Here is a 25,430-nt window from a genome sequence, read left to right as displayed (position 1 = left end):
TACGGGCACAACGCTCTGAGGCAGAGGAGAGTGGGAGAAGAAGAATAAAATAGTGTCTGCCTGCCTCGAAGCATGCCGAAAGACAAAGCATCCAGTTTTCTTAGAGACATTAAATGTGACAGTTTCACTGAGCAAACTTGCTTGTAGTTTCCAGTGGACTAATTCCCACTGGAAAAAAAGATCCACTTACATAAATGAAGCTGCACCTTTGAATCGTTCCTACAAACAGCCTGACACAGTGACATATATTATTCTCGCTGCAAAAATCGCACTTTGAGTCGAAACAAAAATCCTGAGACGTGTTCAAAAGGTGCTTGATAAATGCGTCTAGTACTTGAGCAACAAATCCATTTCCTGCTCTGCGTGTCTGCTGCCAAAAGTGCATTAAGGTCAAACAACAATCAGGCTGTGGAGGGGGGATTAAAGTGTTCCTCAATGCAGTGACTTGATTTAGTCTTATTCTAAAATGAGGCCGGTTCTGATTCAGTCTCTGAGTGGAATAAGGAGACTTATTGATTGTTGTTTCAAGGTTTTACGGCAGACGCGAGAGTTATGGCGGTCGGGGCCGTTATCGGCTCTCTGCCAAGAAAAGGGATCCGGGCGCCGTCAGCAAACTATGCCGGCGCTCCATAAACAAAGTGAGCTGGGTGGCATTTTTCTCTTTCTTTCTTCTTTCAGCAAACAAAACCCACTCTGCACACACAGCATACACAACAACTGAGAAGTAACATTACCATAAATGTGGTTTTATTAATAATAACAGTATCTCTTTTAATGAACATTGCAGATACATAATAGAAAATAAATCAGAAAACAGGAAAGACGTCGTCTCACGAGTCGTGAAAGTGCCTGGAATAATTCTGTGCTATATATTGTCGTTGTTATTCATCACCGTTTGTCACCGTGTCACTCGTCAAAACCACGCCAGCCACCAGAAAAGCTCCCAATTCGTCGTTGTGAAACAATAGTGCGTATCACCCCCCCCCCGCTAAGAAAAAGTTTGCATTCCCACGGCTTCCCAAAAGCTGGAGCGCTGAGCATCGGACTCCAGTCGAAATCTCTCTTGGATTGGACGCGTAGCATTTCTACTTTGAGAGGCGTTGTGAATAATGACCACCGGTTTTCATGAATATGGCTAGATTGTCTTCATCTTAATCGTGTTATTGTCTTGATCATATTTACACAATGCCACATCAAAGAGCACAATACACTCTAATCCGTGTTACTTTTGGCAGGAGGGACAGGTGGAGTGGATAAAAGCAGGCCTGGCTCTCAATGATTTGTAGGGTGACTGAAAAAAAAAAGAGTCAAAATGCAAAATTCTCAGCTTACAGAAAAAATCCAGGAATCATCTGAAATATAGTTTTTGAAAATAGATGGCGGGGGTGGGGGGGCAGAACACAAATGTAATTTATTGTTTAAAGATTCATAACATTGCATATTTTATGGCACTAAGTTAAACATCTATGAGATGCTGCAGGTATTTTAGTATGAGGTTAGTTTGTGTGTGTGCGTGTGTTTTTTTTTTTTAAAGAGATCAAATATTATGGCACAGCTGCAGGAGGAGTAAGTGCACAGGCTGCCTTCATGGGTCTGAGTCACAGGCTGCATATAGAAGATGGACAAAGCCTTTGCGTCTCAAACGTAAGTGCCAGTGCAGAAAAGCATTCCTGCTAATGGCCAGGTGGAGACGACTCCTCTGGCTGTGAAAAGAACTCAGGAAAAAATGACCGTACCTGTCGCATGAGCTGCACTCTCAGGAAACCTTTATGGTCTCGATCGCTGTGTCAAGATGATTAAATGGAATGTGGGTGAAAAAGTGCCAAATTACAACAACAGTCATCTCAAGGCGCTTTTTACTGCGAGGTGCAGACCCAAATTTGGGAGAAACCCCCCGGAAAATGGAAAGCTTCCTGTCGCCTCTCGTGAGCACACACTCGGTGACGGTGGGAAGGAAAAACTCCCTTTTAACAGGAAGAAACCTCTGGCAGTGTGAGCGTTCACGTTCCTCAGTTTCAGATCCATCGCTGGCTTGACTTGCAAAGGTTCGCAACATCAAAATACCGACATTTCAAATCTTACTATGCGAGAACAGATCTGAACTGCATGACACTGTACCAGTTTCGTGACTGAGAATGGTAGGCTTTAGCTTGCTTTGATCTAATGTAGCATCTCTACTGTAGTTATATATAAACTGAGACTGAATTAGCATTTTTTAAAATAAATTCTTGTCACTGTTAAGCATTAATTATATCGTTTGGAAGGGATTGATTCTAAAAGGCTATTGGTTTTCAGGTGGTTATTGGTCATTAGCTCAAAAAATATAATCCTCTAAATGTTACTTTCATACTAAGAACTACACATCTCATAAGTTAGCACGTTTCTGCACGGTATCTTCCGACTCATTTTGAAATGAAAGGCTTACCGCCGCTGCCCTCTGAGTGAGATGTGCAAGGCCTGTTTTTATTTATCAGAGAGCGCGCCTCAACTCACTTCCACTGACATGGTGGACGGCAAACGAATAACAGCTGTCATCTGAGAGCAAATGAATAAGTGAGATTAGCCCTGGACAGCCTTGTTTGGTCCTACAGAGGAAAGCAGGTGGACTTAATGCTTCAGGTGACCGTGGATGTCATGGCTTGCCTCCTCCGTCCGCGCTGACATCATCGATAGCTACTTCCACTGTGAAGCGCCGAGATGAGATCGACAGATGTAACGTAACAAGTCTGCCGCGCTGCTGTGAGCGGTGCGTTTGAAATGCCGAAACTCCCCTCTCCCCCCCTTTGTAACGACGAAAACACAAACGTCTTCTGTTTTTTAATATAAGGGTAAGACATTTAGTGAACGACCTATTGATTTTCGTGAGCTATGCAGTTCCACGTAAACGTTTTTCTTATTTTTTTTCTTTTACTAGATATTTCCCCAACTCCTTCTGTCAGAAATGTCATAACTTCTCTAAGCAAATATCCCTCAGTTACAAAAATAGACTTTTCTTTTTTCATAAAATAATACACATAATTACTTCTCAGTGATATAATCTTTTTGTTAAGGTAAATAGCAAGGCTGTTTTAAAAGTAAATATTGTGAGAGAAACAGAGATGTGAAGCCTAGCACCATATTCCTCAACCCCCCCCCCCCTCCCCCTAACCCCCCCCCCCCCCACCCACCCACCCACCCACCTGCACAGGTACGACTCCTCCGAAAGCATTCGATGAATTAGGGGAAACCCACTACCCCCCACCCTCCCCATGTGTTTTCTGGACTCCAAGTTTTGCATATTCTGGTTGAGGCCAGATTCTCAACCCTGAAACTCAAATCCAAATCTTACTCGTCTCCCGAAGGCTGTGACTTGTATTCCCAACCCCATTAAAAATAAAAAGAATTAACCGCCCCCCCCCCCCCCCAAAAAAACTTTAGAAACTACACCAGCAAAACAAATGAAAAAAATAAAGGTAACAACGGTTTAACCGACACGTCTCACAGGCCTTCACTGCTTCACTTTTTGTACAAACTGAAAGAAAAGAATAAAAAACATAAAATAATAAAAATGAGTCCCAAAGAAAGAAGAAACAAGTCCCAAAACACTGTTGCTACAAAGAATTAGAAAAACGTATGTACAGGACCCTGTATTCCTCGACTCTCGGGGTAAATGATCATAGGTGTTGGCTTGTGTTACGTGAGTGTTTATACAGGCATACAAAAAAAGTTCTCCTTGCTTCTTCTTCTTCTTTTTTTGTTGATGTTCAGTTTCAATAAAAGCTCGAATTGGACAAAAAACAAACAAACAAACAAACAAAAAAGAAAACATTGCCACCACCTTCTCCAGCAGTTTGAAGCCCCTCCCCTCCTTCGGTTGTTTCCTGGTGCAAAATTCAACAGCAGCAAGTAGCTTAGTGCCATTTAGGTTCACCTGGCTCCTTTCAGGGTCTGAGTGCCAGTGGTTAGTCCTCCCTGTGACAGACATCATAAAGATCCACAGTCTACCCCGCCCGGCGCTGTCACCATATAACGCTAGATATACTGGTCTCTCTGGGAAGCAGCGGCAGCATGGCGTTGTTGCCGTGGGCCTCCTCCAGGCTCTGCTGCCGGGGTGACTTGGACTGCGGCCGCTGTCCGTTGATGAGCGTCATGGGGATGTTGCAGTAGGTGTGCTGGTTGCCTAGTGAGGACAGCGGCGGGAGCGTGCCGCCTTGTGGCAGGTCGTAGTCGTAGCTACGGTAATAGTGTTTCTGCCTCATCTGGGTGTGGCAAGAGTTGTGAAAGGTCGAGCGTAAGTCCGGGTGCGCCGTCGCCATGGCGGTGGAGGTGGCCGCCGCCATGGAGATGGCCGAGACGGTCTGGAGCTCCCCGAAGGGGCCCTGCTCGCTGACGTCCAGCACCTGCTCGTGGGAGATGCTCAGGGGCTCCATGCGCTTGAAGGGCATTTCATACAGCAGCTGCTTCCAGAACTTGGAGGTGAGCTTGTTGCTGGACGGTCCGCGCCACTTGATGACCGTGAGCATCTTGATGGTGTGTTTGAGGGCCTCCACTTCCTGGTAGTTCATGATGCCGCGCAGCTCGGCACACTCGATCAGGATTACTTTGATCTCGCCGGTCACCAGCATGTTGCGCAGCCGCGTCTCCAGCTCAAAGATGCTCCACCCCCTCCGCACCACATAGCTGGGGGTCATGACGATGATGAGCCGCTTGCTCTGGTCCACGCAGCGCGCTACGTCCTCGATGTAGGCTGGATTCACAGACAGAGAGACAGAAAAGTATATCTTTTGATGAATCAGCACGATCATATATAGACATTATTTGTTTCTGTTAGCCAGAGACTGTATATAAAAGATGAATGTAACCTCCTGCTCTAAAAACTGAAGCCTGTGCACAAGTCATCTGCAAACTCATCAGCTAGTCTAGAGCTTTTGGTTTTTGGTGCTTACAGTGTAGCAGATAATGGCTCATTCTTCTACTTTATGCAACAGGCATAATTTATAAATGCAAGTAAATATAAATGATTTAAAGACCTGAGTTATTTTCAAATTCTAGCCTTTCATTTCTAGATTCCATCTCAACAAAACTGTTCTATTTTCCACACAGACCTCAAATCTTTGCTAAAACATGATTGGTCAATAGAACGCGGCCTGCATGTGGACAACTGGAAATGAGGATACCTCTGACACTAAAAATCTCATTCCTTGCCTACAGATTATATACATTCATACACTGTTCAGTTTAAGGAACATTTTGAAATCAAATTAGATCTCAGTCAACCTACAGAGGGCAGAATTCAAAGACAGCTTGAAAATGAAAGGGAAAAAATTATCCCTAAGTCTAGTACACAAAATTGTACTCAGTAGTTTTTATGACACCCATGTGCTTGAATGCATGGCTGACAACACTGGGGCATGCACCCTAATGAGACCAAACAGTGTCCTGGGGATCTCCTCTCAGATCTGGACCAGGGCATCACTAAACTCCTGGACAGTCTGAGGTACAAACTAGTAGCGTGGGATGGACCAAAACATAGGCTACGTTCACACTGCAGGCGAAAGTGCATCAAATCCAACTTTTTTGACCCTATGCGATCCATATCCGATCATGGTATGACAGTGTGAACGGCACAAATCCGATATTTTCAAATCCGATCTGGTACTGAATCTGATACATATCCGATGTTTCAGAAAGCGACTGCTGTTTGAACGGTCAGGTCGCATTAAATCCGTCTTTTACGTCACCGACACAAGACAGACGCCAATTATCAGCTCCGGAGAAGCGCCCGATAAGACATCGCGAACGCTTCCTGGCCATCCAGTGTAGATGTCAGTGAAACTGTTGGGAAGACAACGTTGGAGAAACGTGAACATTTTATTTGTACTGTATAATCTGCAGATTCTGACAGAAGTCTGCAATCATCCTTTGAAGCACCGCTCCTCTCTAAAACAGCAATAAGGATAATTATTAGGTTATTTACATTATTATGTGAATAACAAAATAACTTAAAGTAAAAATTGGGAAACGTAAAGTCCGAAGTCTTTATATTAAGGACCATCAGTCAAACAATATTGTTGTGTGTGACGTCTTGTTTTGCGCATGCGGGCCGCTTTGAGCGTTCACACTAGAGCGCGTTTGCTGTCGCATTTTATTTGTAGTGTGAACAAGCAGACAAAAGAATCGGATTTGATCAAAAAATCGGAATTGAGCATTAAGACCTGCAGAGTGAACGTAGCCATAATGTGCCAGAGGTTTCGGCTATTGGATGTGAGCATGGAGACCAGTCAATGGAATCAATTCCTTCATACTCCAGGAACTGCCTTATTACTCTTGCCACATGTGTCCGGGCATTGTCATGCACTGGGAGGAACCCAGGGCCCACTGTAAACAGTAAATGAACTGGTTCTTATTTCGCGCTTTTCTACTCTGAGTGCTCAAACCTGCTCTACCACCTGAGCTACAGTCACTCTACCAGCGTAGGGTCTGACAATGGATCCAAAGATTTCATCCCGTTGACTAATGGCAATCAGAGTGCCGTTACCTCACCTGTAGAGGTCAGTGCATGACGCAGTACTGACCCACTACCAAAACAGTCTATCTGGATGATGTTACAGGCAGCATAACATTCTCAAAGGCTTCTGTAGACCCTTTCACGTCTCTCACATCTTCTCAGGGTGAACCTGCTGACATCTGTGAAAAGCACAAATTGCCAATGATGGACCTGCCAATTCTGCTATTCTGTGGCAAATACCAGTCAGGTATGATGGTGGGCAGTGAGCACACGGCCCACTAGAAGATGTCAGGCTCTCAGACTGCCCTCATGAAGTCTGTTTCTGATTGTTTGGCCAGACACATTCACACCAGTGGCTCTGGCAGTGCTCATCCTGTTCTCCCTTGCACAAAAGAGACGATACCGATCCTGTTGATGGGTTAATGGCCTTCTATGGTCCTGTTCAGCTCTCCTAGAGTAACTTTCCATCTCCTTTGATTGGGAGGTAAAGGAGTTGGACTACCTGTGTAACCTCTGTGGGGTCCAGCTATTGCCTCATACTACCACCAGTGACAATGACCCTAACCAAATGCAAAGCTAGTGAAAAAAAACAGTCAGAGAAAGTTAGGAGAGCAAAAAATGTCAGTGACCTCCACCTGTAAAACCCTTCCTGTTTTGGGGGTTGTCTCATTGTTGCTCCTCTAGCGCACTTGTTAATTTCATTAACACCAAAGCAAAGAAACAACCAGGAACAACTATGGTTAGCTGACTCGACGCTAAACTTTGTTTAAAAAGTATTCCTTTAATTTTTTTGAACAGTGTATTTATGTAGACCTTTGTTTAACGAGATCAATGCAAAAATGTATTAAACTCGTCAATTCAAACAGCCTGCAGGGGGCAGAACCCTGATTGTTTCGAAGTCGACACAATACAATAATAAAATAAACATATTTTTATGGTCTCAGGCACTGCTCTTATTTAATTGATTTGATTTGATTGAAATAACAACACAGCGACACCCAAAGCGGTCAACTGCAGCTTTTGCTATCCAGCAGTGGCTACATCCATCTTTTACACACAGTCCAAACATTAAATCCATTTCTATTTTTAATTGTGCTCATTTGTTCAATCGAAACAAACTGTAATTGTACATGAAACTACAGAGAGCTAATATGTGATGAAAATATGCTGAAACACATTACACAGGCTATTTGAAGAACTCTCTTGGCCTCATAGCGGCTTCTTACCCAACAGCTTCCTTTTTATCAAAATTTCAAACAAACAAGTCCAATTACCAGACGAAAAAGTGTGACGTTTAGGGGGGAAAAACAAAAAAGACCGAAAGCTGAGGACGTGAAACAAACATCACACATCTGACAGATTCTAAAATGTATCGCTGCTAAATTATTCCACCATCTGGCGTCAGGATACTGAGGCATAAAGTGAAGATAAAATAGATTTGTGATTATAGATCCTCACTTAAATAAACAGCTATAGTCTATGCCGCATTTAATAAGAAGATGTACTTGTAGTAACAAGAGGCTTTAGATTCAGAGCTTAGCGAGACACCACTGTCAGCTTCGACTCATATCTATCATATACAGTAAATACAGTATTGTGTTTAATCAGCTGCTTGTGTTGTGATGAATGGGAAGAAGTGTTTCCACAGACCTGTCCTCTATGTGTGTGCAGCTAATGCTTCCTTTTAGCCTTTCTTGGCCGAGACAAAGACCAAGTGTCTCCTCACTGGAAGTTAGACGGGATTAACTGGGCTTTACCTCCCAATCAAAGCCCATGACCCTTGTTTGTGTGTGTGTGTGTGTGTGTGTGTGTGTGTGTGTGTGTGTGTGGGAGAGAGAGTATCTCGGCATGTCTGCTGGTCTTTAAGAGACCAGCAGACATGAGAATGAGCTGCTTCTTTCAAGTCGCTCTGCCCGAGGCTTTGCGATGAGAGCGATCTGATTAGAGTAAACTTAGATTTGAAGTCGCTCTTTTCATCGACACAACAAGTTGGTCTCTTTACTGTTTGGTAATTGGTCCTCATGGGCTAATTTGCCACAATGTGTCCCTGAAGCTTAAAGTCTTCACTTTGGGTTTATTCAGTTTAGGTTAAACTAAGTTTTTCCATCTTATCGTGACTAAAACAAACATGAAGGGATAAATAAATGGATACAGTATCATTAGCTAATGAGTAGAAGATTCATTTTAATGTTTTGAATTGATTAAAGTGAAAGTAAATCTGCCCTCTCGAGGGTTGCGGCGTGATAAAACTTTATAGCTTTATAGATTAAATCCCCCCTTTCAGAGATTTTACAAGCTTTACAATCAAACTGTTGCATGAGCAATAATTGATTCACATCTGCATAAAACCTAAATTACACGGGGCAGGAAATCACAGTGGCTCTGCTCTCGATTGTTTGTCTCTGAAAGAAAACAATAATAATGTTAAAAAAAAGTCTAAAGTGCAAATAGCCCAGATCAATAAGATTAGCTATGTGGGAAATAAATGTCTTCCTACTTTGAGTGTTTTGCAGCAGATGCCCCTCCCACTGCCCCCTAACCAAAATACACAATTTCTGTAGAAAATTACACCTCAATTTCACTTCTTTTTACTGCAGTCGGATATTTTGAGCTTGAATACAATTTTTGAAAACATTTTGTGACTGACAACCTCAGTCCAGCCCATCTAATTTAAAAAAACACAATAAAGAAACATGCAGAGGAAATGAGCTGTGTTTATTCTTATGCATTGGTAACGCTTTATACTAATGGACACAGTAACTTACACAGTTACTAATACGTTTATCAGCTGTTCCAGAATAAGTACTGATCCAGAACTTAAAAATGAAACAATAAGTAAGAGGGAATAATAAGGATATGAACGGTGCCGTTACCGATATTTGATGACTTAGAAATTTGAAACGCTGCTATTGGAAGATTTTTTTTTCTCTCTGAGACACATATAACATAAACAGATTATTTATTTTCTCATTCATACCCAACTTGGCTCTGATTAGTTGGCTGCTGTGTTTGTGGTGTTACAAACACACATTAGTTACAGGAAATTTACAGAGCGGTGGACAAACTATGCAATGTCAGCACTCCTGAGAAGGATGTAGGGTGTTTCTAACATCTTCTTTCATTTTATAATTGTTGCCAGTCGCTATAAACACAGATACTGATAGACTGAAAGATAGCCAATATCAACCAATAATATCGGCCTGTTAATAAATTGGTCAGCTCAACAGATGACGCGCTAACATGTAGTATTTCTCAGCTCAATGCTTATTATCTATAGTGAAATTCTGGACCATAGTGATTATAAAAACTTTGAAAAATACTAATTAATGATTAACAAGATGTCAGGCTACTGATTCCTCATGTTTATGTCCTTTATTGTAAAGTGTTACCAAAGACTGTATAAGCTGCACTCAATGGCTACTACATAACTTTTAAATGCTCTCAAAGATCAAAGATTTATCTAAAAACAAACATTTTTTTCAGTCAGAACAATCATGTCAAAGCCTTTTAATACAAAGTGCAGCCACAATCACTTTCTACATTACTGATCTGATCTTTGTCGGAGTGTGTCGGCACGAGCGTTAAAGATCTGGGGAAGAAGTACCTCTAAGTAGTCTTGTGTCATCCTGGAAATGATCATTGGTGAAACCTAAACATAGATATTTACATTCAAAGGTCGATTAAAAGATTCGCAGAACATTTGTTTACATTAAAAACAATTGTGTGAATGCGGGGACATGGCTCTGGCATAAACTGTGTTTCTCCACTGATGCGCTGGTAGCGATTGTGAAACGATAAGCACGCTGATCAGTTTATTCCAGTTTAATATGGGACACGTAGCATAAAAAAGCAAAGGACTTGGACATAGTTCAGCCAAGACTTGTTACTTCTGGTATATGTTAAAAAAATACTCAGTGTGCACTAGATGAGTATGTCAGAAACGTATAACAGTGGTATAATACGTTCACCCAGCATACTGTGGCATTACATGTTACAATCAGCAGCTCAGGAGAAAGATTGTTGACACACGCTGACGTCCCAAATGGCCAAACTGTGTTTATCTATAGCTGTGGATTACACTTTATTATATCAGCTGTTGAGATGCTAATACATTCCCAATGGGAGCTAAATGTTTATACATAGACATGATAAACCAGCAAGCTGTGCCACCGAGCTGCAACTGTGGCAGATGTACTTCAGATTTCTCTCCATCCTTGCATTTTTATGCCATTTTTCCCATATTACAACAGTCCCCCTGTATGGAGCATGTAATCACAGCAAGGGATTTGGTTTACAACCTTTGTACAATTCCACTGAGGAGGAGCATAATTAGTAATGGTGCTATGTGCAGGAAAGACAGGCAGTTGCAAGTATTCAAACGGATGCTAATAACATCATGATACCGAGCTCATCTTTGCGATCAGTTAATCAAAGATAAGCACAGGGCACGGTGAGAGGCTCCATTAGAAATATACTGTGGTAAAACATGCATTAATATCCATGCATAAAGAGATTTTTGATTGTACGGCTGACATCGTTACATAGCAGCATGCAGAGGTACACTTTGTATTGAGCTGGATTAGAAACATGGACCGTAATAACAGGGTTGACTCCTCCTGATAATTATGTTGCATATGTGATATAGGTTATTATGCCTCCCACAGGCTTAAAATGGTGCAGATCATGCACTTTAAATGCTAAAGCAGATAAATAATTAACCAGTATGTACAGCCCTTGCCTAGCATTTCAATGTTTTATGTTGCCTACTTGAAGTTATAATTTATATACTGTACCTTAATCTACTTATTAAATCAAGAATATACATAAAGTAGAAATATGAAGTGGAATAAAATTGAAGTAAAGTACATGTACTTTCATATATCCTGTTGACAACTGGTTGGATACTCACATTAAAAGTGGCTAAAGTTTCAAATAATTATGCCTCAAAGTGTCTCAAAACAATTTATGTGAGCCAAAAACTCGGGCTTCAGACAACGTTAAACACATGATTTCAAAGGTTTGGTCTTGCTTTGTTCCGTTGTAACAGACAGGTCTGTATAACAAGGCAGAGCTTACAAGCACTGACTGCGGAAGCCAGTCGAGGGGCAGCCTATCAGAAGACACAGCTTGTTTTGGATTGAAATGTGGAATAAAGGTTAAGTTTACGATAAATAAATAAAAGTTGAGATAAATAAGAATTCGTTTTTCTGTTTAAATAATCAACAACTGTACAACCAGTTTTTCACTGATCAGTTTTTGTATTTGATTCATTAAAATGTTATGAAAATGTTTAACAGGGGTGGACCCCTCAGGCTAGCCAAGCTAAACTGCAGTCGTTTTTTCAGAGGCACTTGTAACATTGCTGGCAAACTTTAAAAGGTTCACGGAATTGTGCTTAAAAATCCTCGTAAGTCGAACCCTCGTTCTAAGGTGCCTTTCCAAGATCACCCCCTAAAATAATCACATCGCATCGTATCAAATATTGCACATCCTTTCATATTGTATCATATATGCAACCCAAAGTTACTGCACACAGGATTAATGGATACAATTAAATGCCTTTTTTATTTTTTATAAATAGTGCAAGTGGTCGCTGCCTTAGATACAGCTTTTAATACTGGAACACAATTTTCTGACTATGAGCGAAATATTTTGAAGATAACTTAATTCATGGTCCCCTTATAAATAATAAAAAAAATAGTATTATTTTAGAATTCTTGTAATAAAATTTTGATCCAGCAGGTTTTTAAAGTGGGTTTGGTTGAGTTTCCCTTCAGGTAGAAGCAGTTAAATAGTCAACCTTTTATCCCTTAATTTTCATATGTCACAATCTTGATTCACTATTTTATCCATCTATTCCATTAGCAATCCATTTCATATCCCCATCTTTGGTGCCCTTTTATTGACTACATGTAGTGCTTAGACGTTACACGAGGAAGTGGTTTCTTTTAGGAGTATAATACTTAAAGAGGTTGTTCAGAACTGAACTGGTACTAGCATAATTCGTTTCTTGCTTACGTGAGGTTGGGCTAGCTATGTCCCATGATTTAATACTTAGCCATATATTCTCTCTTATAAATGTTGCCTTTAAAGGAAACTAAAGACTAAAACTGAAATTAAATGAATAAATAACACTAAACAAACTCTAAGCTATAACACTTTTAGCATACTCATCAACTTTTGCTCAGCCTTTGGTTATAAAAGCTAACTTTATAAAGATCATATGAAGCAATGACGGCCTCGCTAGTCTTTGTTATGCCACAACACAAACGCATAACAGAAAATAACAACAAACAAGGCATCACCACTGCAGCGACAACAGCAACACGAGCAACACCAAGCGACAAGAAAACATTCGACACAACGTGACATCGCCGTGAGAGAGAGAGCTTACTTCCTGTGGGGATCAAGTCCCTGTCTGGAATGAAGAGTTTATACCCATAATGCTTCTCCAGCACGTCGGGGAGGATCTCCAGGGCAAAGCGCTCCTCCTCTCGGGTCTCCTGGCTCCACTGGTCCGGGTCCACTTTGGTGTAGGACAAGTAGGCGTCGTAGTCCTTGTTATCTGCAGGTAGAGCAGGGGGTTTGGGGGGGGGCAGACACTGACATGGGTGAAACGTGCCGGCTCGTGTTACACCTGGCTAATCAGTGATGCATTCGTTGCCTTCAGATCCTTTAAACTAGAACCTGTCATTTAGTTTAATAAAACCTGCAATCAAGCAGAAGCAGAGACAGAAAAATGAAGCCTCGGTCTCAGCACAATGAATACTTGCAATAAAAAGCTCCCAAAACCACTTTGCTTCAATTAAATGTGTATACATTTTATGATTTCAACATAATGTTTCCTACTGTGGTCAGCAAAATTATGCGCTGTTATACCCCCAGATGCTCAAAATCTATTTTCACACTGGTATGCAGGGGAGCTATTCATTCACTGAGAGACTTCACCGAGACAGGACGCCTCCATTACACTGACCTCTGGGCACCTCTGCCCATCTGAGTGCTTTTCATTACTGCTCCGTCCCCACTGACGAATAATGTTGCCTTGATAGCTACTTTGCCCACTGCAGGCAAAACAAATTAGACTCCAGCCTGAGCTAAATGCCCGACGCGGCCTGCTAGGCCGGCACATGGCACGGATCCATCACCTACATGAAAGCTCTGATTGATGACGGATTTGAAAGGACTGAGAAGAGGAAAGACTTAACGCTTAATCTTCTTAAACAGGAGCAGTACTGTACGGTGAGTCAGGAGAATGAAGGACATGTCAGCCACTTTTTTACTCTGAACCTGATCAGTCATTTCAAAAGAGGTCAACAGGTTTTTAACCATTAAGTATGAAAACATAATAGCTTTTTATGTACTTTGCAGTTAGCAAAAACACATGAGCCGGTTTGAGCTGGTGAACTTAATCATAGCCGAGATACACTGATATTTGCAACTTTGTGGCAATGGTTTGACAATAATCTTTTTTGCTTCCACTCCCACTGTGCTACACGTGGAAATGAAAGCCTGTTTGGTACGGAAGAACTTCAGCGACCCGAGTTTTGTGCAAGACAGACCACGCTCTGTCTCCTTCCCAACATTTTATAATAGATTTATATCTATAATAGACAATTTCACAGTTCAAATGTAGAAATTAAATGTTTTTGTGCAGGTCGGAGTAAAGTCCTTCTCATTTTATCCACAGCCTTTGGGGACGAAAACGTAAGAGAAAACATCAGAGAATGCAGTTCCTCTAATGACCACTTGAGGGTACAAAAATGCACCACTCCTCATAGACTCGCGTATTAAAATGACCAACTTTAGAGCAGAAATAAATGATGCCAAATGACTGTTTGACACAGGGTAAAACTTTAAAGTTGGGTTTGGGATATTTGGTTTATTTAAAAGGAACCCCGGCTTTTTAGACATGTTTGCGCTAAAATATGCACTGTGCTTTCAATAATATATATGTGGTGTTAAAATATGCCAAATGTTTTCCTTTTAAGCACATTTTATATAAAAGCGATTTACCAGTAGGCCGCCATTGTTATTTTCTTCTCAATGCACTCTGGGTAGTGACGTCATACGGTTGCATCGCATTGAGTTCACAGTTAGCGACGCACTGGAAATGGCTTCTGTTCAACCTTTCCAGTACTTAGTTTACATGAAGATGAAAACAATCGGTCACACGAGGACGCGAGAGTGGGGGAAAACTACTGGTGTCTATGCGGCTACTGAGAGCTTTTGTTGTAAAGAGCTCAATTTTATGGCAGCAGCTATCCATGGTATTGCATAACCGCATGATAAAAACATTAATAGAATTCTAATTTTTATTATACAGTGAAATTACAATATCGTTATTTTTACAGATTCTCCATGCAGCACAGTGCACCAAAACTTTTAAGCCATATGTCTTAATCCAGATGTTCTTTGGGCAGCCCTTGTTAGCCTCCATGACCGGTATAGTGCTGGTCTACCAAGTCATAACCAGGTCACTAATAGGCAAGTTAATTAATACGGCTGCTACACTATAGAAAACAAAACGGGTTAGCTGAACAAAAGCGCCTATACTGCCGACAACCAATACACGTCATCGTCCCAGAATACATTGTGTGCACAAAAACATGGCCGCTCCCACGGCTCCAAAAATGAATTAATGAATAACGGAAAACTCCTCAAGCATGTTTTTATGTAGTGGAGATCATTTGTAACATATTTAGAGTAACTTGTCATAATAGTCGGGGTTCCTTTGAACTATTCACAAGGTACCGGTGTCTGAGCACCTATGTGCGCTTCATATTATCCCAACTCCACCTCTCTTAAATCCTCTGGGTATAAAATAGAAACCATCTGACCCCCAACAAGTTTTGACTGGTGAACTTTTGTGACCTTTGGTGTTTACTCTGATAAAGATCAGCTCCAGTGCACACCATATTTTTGGGCTTATGAAAATAAAATCATCAGATTCTATATGCTTTTTTATTCACTAAAAAGCATCACATCCGCACCACAATAGGAGGAAAGCACCATAACTGGGACACTCTGCTTGCATCTCTAATGAGTTTACCTCAAAGGCTGCGTTCACGCTGCGGCTCAGAGTTTTTGGAACTGCGAGTTCCTGTCTTAATTATGACTCGGCTCCCTCTGCTTTATAGTGGCCACCTGCAGCGTAGCAGCCATGTGGCGATGATGTTTAGTGTGTTGGAGAAGACAGGAGCAGAGAACGAGAGGGTTCAAGAGGAGGCAGTTTGGGATCAATTCTCAGCAGAGCATCACATTTTTTTATCCTTTAATATCCTCTCCATCCCACACTCCTGCTTCTCTCTGGACTGAGAGACTGTCAACAAGATTCACTTGCATCCCAGCGGGTAATCTCGATATTTGGGCTGGCGCGCACAACTCTTAGGTGACGCCTCGTAATTAATCCAACTTGTTTTTTTTGTTTTTTTTATAACATGCAATTCATTTCACAGCGTCAGGGACATGTAAAAATAATTGAAATGTAACCTCATAATCACTCAGTATAACTAACTCTGAGGTTTATGTTCTGCTTCACAGAGACATAAATCTGCTTGTTTTTCTCTAGTAGCTTTTAAATGAAAGCTGTGTAGGCAGATCAAGGGCTATTTTAGTGGAGATGATTCATGCATCTGTTGTGAGAAAGAGAAAGCAGGGGAAGGACGAAAGCACGGGGTGAATCTAGGAGGTGCACTGATCCCCTGTTCGCTTGCGTTTCGATAGCTCGCTTATAGGAGGCTAGTGCTGTTCATCTGAGGTGTGCAACATATTTTTAAAATATATATCATCAAACAAACAAACAAAAAAACGCATCGGAGTCTTTGCTTCCTTGTCCCACATGCTGACTAACTTCGGCACGTGTGCTCTCTGTGTGCGTGGAGTCGGGGGGGTGCGTACGGGCACGGGGGCTCACAGTGAACTCTTGAACTCGCCATGGAGAGTGCCAAGAGAGTTGGAGGCGTAATCTCTGGGATATCTTTTGGCTCCATTACATTTAATGGAGAGTAGATTGGAACGTAACACACACACACTGAACTCTGTGCTTGAGGAGACACATGGCCTGGACTGCTAATGAGAAGATGACTCTTTGTTTTTAAGTAATGCTTTGTTTTTCACAATTCAGTATTCACTGAAATACTGCAATTCAATTTTTCTCAAAAATATGCCTTTGCCCTTGGTGTTTGGCTTGCATGCATTGCCATATTCTGGGTCTTGATCATACTCACACATTTTATCATGTAGTCACATAAAAAATAGAGTTTCAATAGACTCTATGGAGTCCTGCTAATCAAATGCAGTTGATGAATAGAAGCGTCAACACTTGTGAGCGCCTCTATAAAAGTTTTGGTAGTTTGCTGGTTTGGAGTGTGTGGGTGTGTGTTAACACAATGTCACAATCTTCCCAGGAGTGGACGTTCCACAGTGACGAGACCATGTAACCCTAACACACTGCAAAAAAACCCCAAGAGCTACATCTCAGACTCTGATGGTCTCGGTTAGCATTTTGTATGTTAAAGTTCACAACAGCATCTGAACAATCTGATCTCCTTTGGACTTAAGAGACCAAAGTAGAGATGTTTGGCCATGATGCACAGCACAATGTTTGATAAAAACCAAATGCAGCACAAACATCTCACACTAACTGTGAAGCACGGTGGTGGTGGGGTGATGATTTGGGCTTGTTTTGCAGTCACAGGACCTGGGCACCTTGCAGTCGACCCTGAACTCCTCTGAATACCAAAGTATTCTAGAGTCAAATGTGTGGACATCTATCTGACAGCTAAAGTTTGTTCTTTTTGTATCACTAAGTTTTGGCCGATGAGCAAATGTACAACAGAACGGCTGGAAATAGAATAAAAGAAAAAAAATCAAGGCATTGCAATGGGCCAGCTGAAGTCCAGACCTCAACTTAATTAAAATGCTGTGGAGAGACCTTAAGAGAGCTGTGCATAAGAGACTGATACAGTCATTCAGAAAATGATTACCTCAAGTAATTGATGATGAAGCCTCTTCTACAAGGTACTGAATAATAGGTCCTATGAAATCTTCCCTTTTCTTAAGAGTGTACAGAGTCTGCTCTCATTCAGATAATAAGGTGAGTCAGTACAATATATGTATGTATGTACAACGGTGGACACAAAAAAAAAAGCCTCTAATCAGAGAAACTCTTACATTTGATAATTAACTGTTGGCCATCTGCTGGCATTAACTCTCTCTCTCTGTCAGATGTATTTTTTTTCTGTTTATTGAATAAAGAAAAATCTGAAGTTTTAAGTCAAATCAACAAATTACAACCAACAGCTGTACGTAACTTTACTGCCACAATGGGAACTATGGGTCATTTGAAAATCACAGGAAATTTTTCTATTTGAAAAGAAAAACGTAATGAAAAAAGTCTCATAGTTGGAGATCTAACATTGCAATAATAAATGAATCCATCCATTCTTCCACTTCAGCTCACAGGAGCTACAGTCTTAGCAGAAGCTGGCCAGACCTCCTCCTCCCCTGCCACGGCCTCCACCTCTAACCCAGCCAGCCATTTTATGGGTTTGTGCATCCTTAAATCCTCATTTCACCCCCTTTCCTCATATTTAGTGCCTTCCGTCAGAGTGGAGAAGGGGAGAGGGGTGCAGCCAACTCACCTTCTGACCCACAAAGCATCCTAAACAGATGCCCGAACATCCTAACGGGCTCCTTTTGAATCAGAGGATCAGTATTGACACCTTGAAGGCCAAAGGGGAAATCCTCTTACCGACTGTTCTGTTTGTTCTTAGTTTCTCGCAATTTCCCTCTTTGAGAAGAAGGAAACAATAGTAACTGTTTAAGCATTACAAACTGCCATTTCTTAACACAAACTCCTCATACATAGAGTATTTATTACAAAGCTCTCTCATTTCTACTTGACTTTGTCATCACAGATGAGCTACTTAATGCTGACCTCTGTTAGACACACTACTTCAAACAGGATGCATTACAGCCCCCTGTGGAAAAACCCCTGATATTCAGCAACGCCAAACCGCGCCGAACGCAGACGGAGACTCATAATTCTGCGGCACGCTGACAACGCTGACATTGGTATTTATGGCAGAGTGTTGATGAGCTCCCACCTCTTTGTCAAGCCCGCTCGGCTGTTGTCATCATGAAGCCTATTATTGATTCCACTGACACCCACACAATGTGACAAGCGAATGGTCTTTAACTAAATTGCGCCGCTGACAAATAGCCGACGGTCCCTCCTATTGTTGCGTAAAGCTTACAATTTTGCATCTGGCAGAAGAGGGAGCCAGGCGTTCAATTAGTGCTTCGAGTGGCCGCCGAGAAACACATACAAGTTCTTGGCAGCGTGTGCAGCTACGCCGGGGGAAACATAAAATAGATATATAAATATTTATCTGTGCATTGGAGACACTGGCTTAAGCGCTTTATTGATGAAAAGTGCAGCTATATCGCCCTGTCAGTGCAGCAGTTACCATAGTGATGAGATCTCGGTTAACCACCTTCTGACTGTTTTTCTTCATTTCCAGCCCGTTTAATGCCTTACCCCCTATTTTACGTACGTGCCTTGTTAGATGCAGATGCGATTGAATGCCAAGAGGTGGCGGTGAAGAGATCTAATAGACCGCGGCGTGCTGGGAAGTATCGGGGGTGGGGTGAGGGGGGGTCTCCTGAGAGCTCCAGAGGCAGAGTGCTGTGTCTTATTGAACCTGATCCCCTTCTAGTGAAGAGCAAATTGAAAATCTGTTTCTCTCTCCCAGCATTCACTCAGGTGGCGCAATTAAACGAGACAATTGCTGTTTGGCATTAAGTTCAAGGCGCGCCTTTTTTTCCCCTCCCGCCACCCTTTCTTTTTTGTTTTTTGCTTTTTTCTCCCCCCAACACAAACGCCTCTGGGCCATCCATTACGGCAAAGATCCATGGCCGGAAGCCTGACATAGCCAGAGGTAATGGCTTTCATTGAAACGTCTGATGTAGCAACCATCACAGTTTAGCAGAGCCGGGAGGGTACGAGGAGAGCAGCGGGCTACAGAATCCCTCCTTTTTTTACCTTTACCGCACATAACTCTGTCTCTTGCTGACTCTGTTTCCACCGCGTGCAGTCCCTCAGCCTCTCTGAAGTAATCTCATTCTCCCTGAATTCATTGCCGGGCTGGTACTTCAGAGACTCATTACAGGGGAATCAAATTAAAACTTGCTCCTTGTCTCAGTTTGATGCATTCTCAAGCCAAGACTCATCTACCAGGCCTGATTTTTTTCCTGTTTTTTTCCCTGTGTACTATTGGTAATGGGGCCTCAGAGTTTATGTTTTTGTCTGGCACGCCGGGCGATGTGTTTTGATTCGCTTTATGGCGAATGTGCGGCTGAATATATTACCCTTTAGCTCACACGCTTTCTCACATGTGGTTTGCATTCATGAGGAATAGAAATGGACATCAGAAATCACAAGACTCTATTGCCTTAGAAATTAAAAAAATGCATGTTGTGCTAATATCATCAAACTGCGGCAACAATTTGCACTTGGGCTGAAAGGCTAACTGACTAAAATGCATTGCATTAAAAAATAAACGTGGCCTAAGTTTATTTTTCCCACTTGGTCATCTACTGAAAGAACAAATTGCTGCTGTTGTGAGAATCAGGCTGCAAAATCCTGTTGCGTTTAAGCTGCTGTGTGTCTGATAAACTTTTAGACGGTTAAATAAGACTGTTGTCACCAGAAAATCAAAAGGTAATGGACTTCTCTATTGTGATTGAAGCTACTGTGGCTGCAGTTAGAGAGGCTGTTGTGATCTTTGCAGTTTCTCTGGGTTTCTATTGTACTCTAACCTTCTGCCTGTGGCTTCCATGTCATCCCTTTGTGAATGTCAGGAAAACAAAACCTAGCTTTTAAATAGATACAGCCACCATGACTTTCTCCACTGGTTTTCAAATTTGGATTTTAGCATTTTGTTCAACCCCATGTTGGGTCTTTACCTTACAATATAAAGCACCTTGAGATAACTGTTGTTATGATTTGACACTTCAATATTAATATAGTTGAATTGAATTGGATTTCTGAAGCTAGCCGGGATGTCATTGGCTAATGCTAATGCTAGGTTAGTAAGCTACTGTTTGGCACTTAACTGAGTTTAAAATGCTTCAAAAGGGAGAAAAGTCATAAAGATGTATGAGAGGTTTAATTCATTGACTTAAATTAGGTGTGACCACCCTCCTAGTAAAGCTCAACTTTGAGGCTTAACATAGTTCACAAATGTTGATTCAATGAACATTTAGCCTGTTTATAGCTAGCTTATAGTTAGCTGTTAAAAAATGTATTAATTTGCTATAAGCGTGTAAGTTCTCAGTCATCAGGGTCATGGTATTCTAAGGAGCTTGGAAAGAAAAGCTACTTAACTTCTTAATTGCTATAGAACCAAAACAGTTTCTTTGTTGAGCATTTTAACATGGGCGTTTGTGAGGACTGACTAATTTTAGAGGCGGCCTCAAGTGGCCGCATAAGGAATTGCACTTTTCATTGACTTCATTTTCTGATCTAGAACTGGCCTCTTGCTGCTTTATTTTGACATGTATTTATTTTCTTTGTTTGGCTTGCTGTGGTTTTTACTTTCTGACTTTGTTCTTTCAGTTTCATTATTGTATGATTGTGACATCTCTGTATATATTTATCTGTGTGCTTTCCTTAGATGTTGTCAGTTTGTCAGGTTCCTTACTCCATTGCCTTTTCTGACATTTACAAAACCCAATGCAAAGACTTTGAATATCTCATCATCTACAGATCATAATGTAATCAAATAATTCAGAGAATCTGGACAAATCTTTGTGTGCAAGAGACAAGGCTAAAAATCTGTTTTGGATGCCAGTGATCTTTGAGCCGTCAGTCTGCACTACAATGAAAGCAGTGGAAATCACTGCATTGACTCAGGAATCCCATATGAGCATAATCCAGAAATAACAGCATCTTCTCTTAGCTGAAGCTTGTTCAAAATGGAATGAGGCAAAGTGGAAAACTGTTCTTTGATCAGATGATTCATAATTTGAAGGTCTTTGTGATAAACATGGACACCACATCTTTCAGACTAAAGAAGAGAGGAACCATCGACGCTCAGTTTGAAAGCCTGCGTCAGTGATGGCATAAGAGTAGACTCCAACGATTTAAATGGGCTGTCTGCAGTCCAGACTTTTCACCAACTGAAAACATCTGGAGTGTCATGAAATGAAAAGTTCAACCTGAGCTAATATGCTTTATGAAACACAAAAATGTCTACATTTAATGTTTAAATGTTGAAAGTGGGCGCCCAGAGGTTGAGCAGCAACTACTTGTGATTGGTGAAAAAATTCAGTGCAATCAACTGCTGTTTATTCCTCGTGACAAAGTGGTTATTGTTCTATATTTTACTCTTGTGAGCCGTTGAGAACTGTGAATAGATCGATGCCGTATAATCCCACAAAACAGCAGCTGCTTCAGTATAACCAAAAAAAAAGTTTACAAGTTAAGCAGCTCTGAATAAAGTGACAGTGACACGTTGGGTAACATGGTGAAAGCAGCATATGTGAACTACAAGCGTTCACATTACTGGGTGAGTGGGTGTTAGTTACCCCATCTGCAACAGAATAATAATGGGAAAAAAATACACACAGTGACTAAATGTCCCCTAAAATAGAAAGCACATCAGCAGCAGCTGCTGCCGCCGCGCTCACAGCGCTTAAGTGATCAAGGCCGCACTGTCCCCTTTAAAGCTAAACTGTGCAGCTTTGCCTGTTGGAGGCTCTGAAACGCAACCAGTGAAAACTGTTTGAACAATCCAGTCTCCGTTACCCAGAGGTTGTGCTTTGTTATATAAGGAAACAGCACTCTCAGCGTGAACCTTTTTTTTTTGTTAACAAAGACGACAAGAAAAGGAGCCACATCAAGGATGGTGATGCTGTTTCGGGGACAGTCTACTGCATATGGATTGAAAAGATTTGTGAATGAGAAACTATTGTTTGCTCCTCTCTGTGTTATTTATACTTAGAAAAGATGCATACATTTACATAAAACTGTGCCACGTGCAGCTTTAAGATATGAAAAATGGCTCCGGTGTTTTCTTAGGTGATATCGGTTCAGGTCTGGAGATTTGATTCACACTGAGGGAAAGGACTCGTCGCCAAATATTATTAAAATGAATAACAACATCTTACCTCCATCTATATCCTCGCTGCCGAAGTGGTTCCTGTAGAAGAGCATGAGCTCGATCCGGTAGCACTTGTACAGCGTCACGAGGCAGATGAGCAGCATCAGGATGGCTCCCAGACCTCCGGCAAGCTCCACAGTGTACATCAGCTCCGCTAGTAAGCCAAAACATAGGGTGGAGTAGGGATGGGGGGTAAAAAACAGAGAGGAGTGAGAGGAAAAAACAAGCAGGATATCCAGTCTTCCAAAAAGTGCCAAAAATCACACCCTGCAAGCTGAAAAATTTCTCTGATTTCCAGTAAATGTGGATAACATGGGTGCTTCTCATTAGCATTTTTCATGCCTTCCCTCCTTTGCAAATTGATCCGCGGTGCAATCAATTTCCCTTATTTCTCCAGAAAGCGACTGCTTAGACCGACTTGTTTCCAACCATCAATTAACCATCCTCCTCCTTTTATAATCTGTGGCTGATTTCAAGCTTTTTGAAATTTTCAGAAAAAAGTTAAACAGGTTTTTAAGATTTGAGGATTTTGTAATCACAATAGTCATTTCGAGGTTTTGTTTCCCTTAAAAAAAAACAAAAAAAAAAATCTTTTTTACTGCAGACATTTGACTCTGCAAGACTACCTTTATTTTATCACAAATTCTTAGTCCTTTGCTTTTCTAATTCCCTTGTATTTCTTTTCTTTTACACTGTGGTGCACTGGAGCAGGTTTGTATCCAGTAACGGAACAGCAGTAAATAATCAATCAAGAAGTAATGCGTGACGCGGTCACGATGGTTAAAAAAAAGCTATTTATTATTAATGAAATGGCTTTGTTGCACCTCCACATTTGTTTGCAAAAAAGGCTTTATGAGTCTCCCGTGGCTGCATTCATTCAGCGTGTGTTTGTGTCACTTTTTCTCGCTTTTCCTCTCCATCTTTTGCGTGTCGCTTATTGTGGCTGGACCGGATCCAGATGACACATAACTCAAAGCGGAATGAAAGTACAGCCAGTTCTATACCTGTCATTAAACGCCTCCTGGCTTGACTGGATAACAATAATAAAAAAAAGAAAACTCACACTGAGGCAACTAGTGCAACAATAGCATGTGACAGATCTGAGCACCGCGCTTATGAAGATCAGTTACATGAGAGGTGCTGAGAGGTGAAGCTCCTGGCTGTTAGCTGAAGTGCCCGGCACACAAACAGATCGAAGCAGCCTGCGCTTCCTGCCATCTGTCATCACTGCAGCCCGCCATTATCTCATGAAAACATGAAGGATCAGCGGACGCTAAATTCTAGGAACTTCACTGGTGATAATTCAGTTTTACAGTGATGAGCAAAAGTCTTGAGTCACGCCTCATTTCTTCATATTTTGCCAAGAAAATGAGAAATATGTGCAGTGATTTACTGTGATGTGAACGAACATGCATGGAAACACAGGCAAAAACACTTGTTATACAATTCTAACAAGCTTGAAAGTGAATATTTGGTATGACCCGTTTATTCTTTATCACAGCCTGAACATTCATAGGCAGCTTTCTCGTCATTTCTTTAGTTAATCTTCAGGAATAGTTCCCCAGGCTTGTTAAAGGACATTCAGGGCTCTTCTTTGGATGTTGGCTGCCTTTTCTTCTGTTCTCTGACAAGATGATCCCACACTGCTTCAGTAATGTTGAGGTTCGAGCTCTGGGGAGGCCAATCCATAATTGGTATTATGGTCATGCTGAAAAATGAAGATGTTACCAATCGGATGATTTCCAGATGGTATTTCATGGTGAACCAAAATCAGACTCCATCAGTTTTTATAGAATCTCCAACACCACTGTTTAAAGTGCTCCTCAAACCATGACATAGCCTCCACTGTGTTTCACAGATGACTATGGACACTCGCTGTTGTACCTCCTCATAGACTTTTCATTTCATCACTTCATCAGACTTGTTTCCACTTGTTTCAGTCCAGTTCTTGTGCAATATGGCATACCTCAGTCTTTTTCACTGTTTCCGTTCCATAAAAATGCCTTCTTCACAGCCACACTTCCATTTTTGAGGCTTCAGCAAACTTGACTCAACTAAAGGGTCAGATACATCTCTCATGTCCTGTGTCAGGTCTTTACTGGATTTTTTGTCCTGTTTCTTAAGAACCTGACTTGACTCAGACATTGTGTATTTGCTGTAGGTAGTTTTTAAGGCCTGCCACTTTTATCCTCTACTTGTCAAATTTCCTCAAACTTTTTAAGGACACACTGCACACCGTGTTGAGATATGGCACGTTTTCTACAAATAACTCTTTCGGAATCACTCTGTTGGTGCAAAAATGCAATTTTATGCCAGTACAAATAAAAAACACTATTTAAAATTGGATCTTTGCAAATTGTCTGTCATGTGTAGACAACACGGCTCATCCCTTGACTTATATGTCAGTGCTAAGTGGCTCAGCTAACTAAAAATGGTCAGGTACAAGGACTGCACTACAAAGAAAAAAGCAGCTAATGTTCAAAGAAAAACAATGAAAGAGCTTCTGAAAGCCTGGAGAACTACTGCTGAAGTCTGGCTCCTTGGGGGTAAATAAATGAGCCTTAAAACTATTGCACAGAGTGTTTATCTACTCATGGTATCTTAAAAAAGGTCCATACAATGACATTATTCAGTCAGAGTTTGCCTCGGGCAAATTGAAGGTGATATGTCACACTACTGGACAATGGACTCAACCATTAGGCTGCATGGTCTAGTAAGTTGCCTTGAAATTCAGGTCGTTTGCTTTGTCTTTTCGTGCTCTTGTCTCATTTTCA

General features: G+C 41.4%; 1 protein-coding gene across 2 annotated transcripts in view; it reads right to left on the bottom strand.

Annotated features, from left to right (window-relative positions):
* Positions 1–3,390: 3,390 nt before the first annotated feature.
* Positions 3,391–25,430, bottom strand: part of LOC146642545 (interleukin-1 receptor accessory protein-like 1-B) — a 344,567-nt gene continuing 322,527 nt past the window's right edge. The window contains exons 9-12 of one of the 2 annotated variants that reach the window (XM_085398383.1): positions 22,664–22,810; positions 12,882–13,052; positions 10,092–10,136; positions 3,391–4,726 (exon numbers count right to left, since the gene is read on the bottom strand). In XM_085398383.1, coding sequence (XP_085254509.1) covers positions 3,999–4,726; positions 10,092–10,136; positions 12,882–13,052; positions 22,664–22,810 — 1,091 coding nt within the window. In that variant the 3' untranslated portion in view covers positions 3,391–3,998. The remainder of the gene's footprint in view (positions 4,727–10,091; positions 10,137–12,881; positions 13,053–22,663; positions 22,811–25,430) is intronic. The other variant, XM_085398384.1, reaches the window with a different exon arrangement.

Source organism: Rhamphochromis longiceps, linkage group LG23 (assembly GCF_057381845.1).
Source record: "Rhamphochromis longiceps isolate RC_006_pf linkage group LG23, R_longiceps_female_GT1.1, whole genome shotgun sequence".
Lineage (NCBI taxonomy): Eukaryota > Metazoa > Chordata > Actinopteri > Cichliformes > Cichlidae > Rhamphochromis > Rhamphochromis longiceps.
Note: the sequence above shows the minus strand (reverse complement) of the source record. Positions and strands in the feature narration are given on the sequence as shown.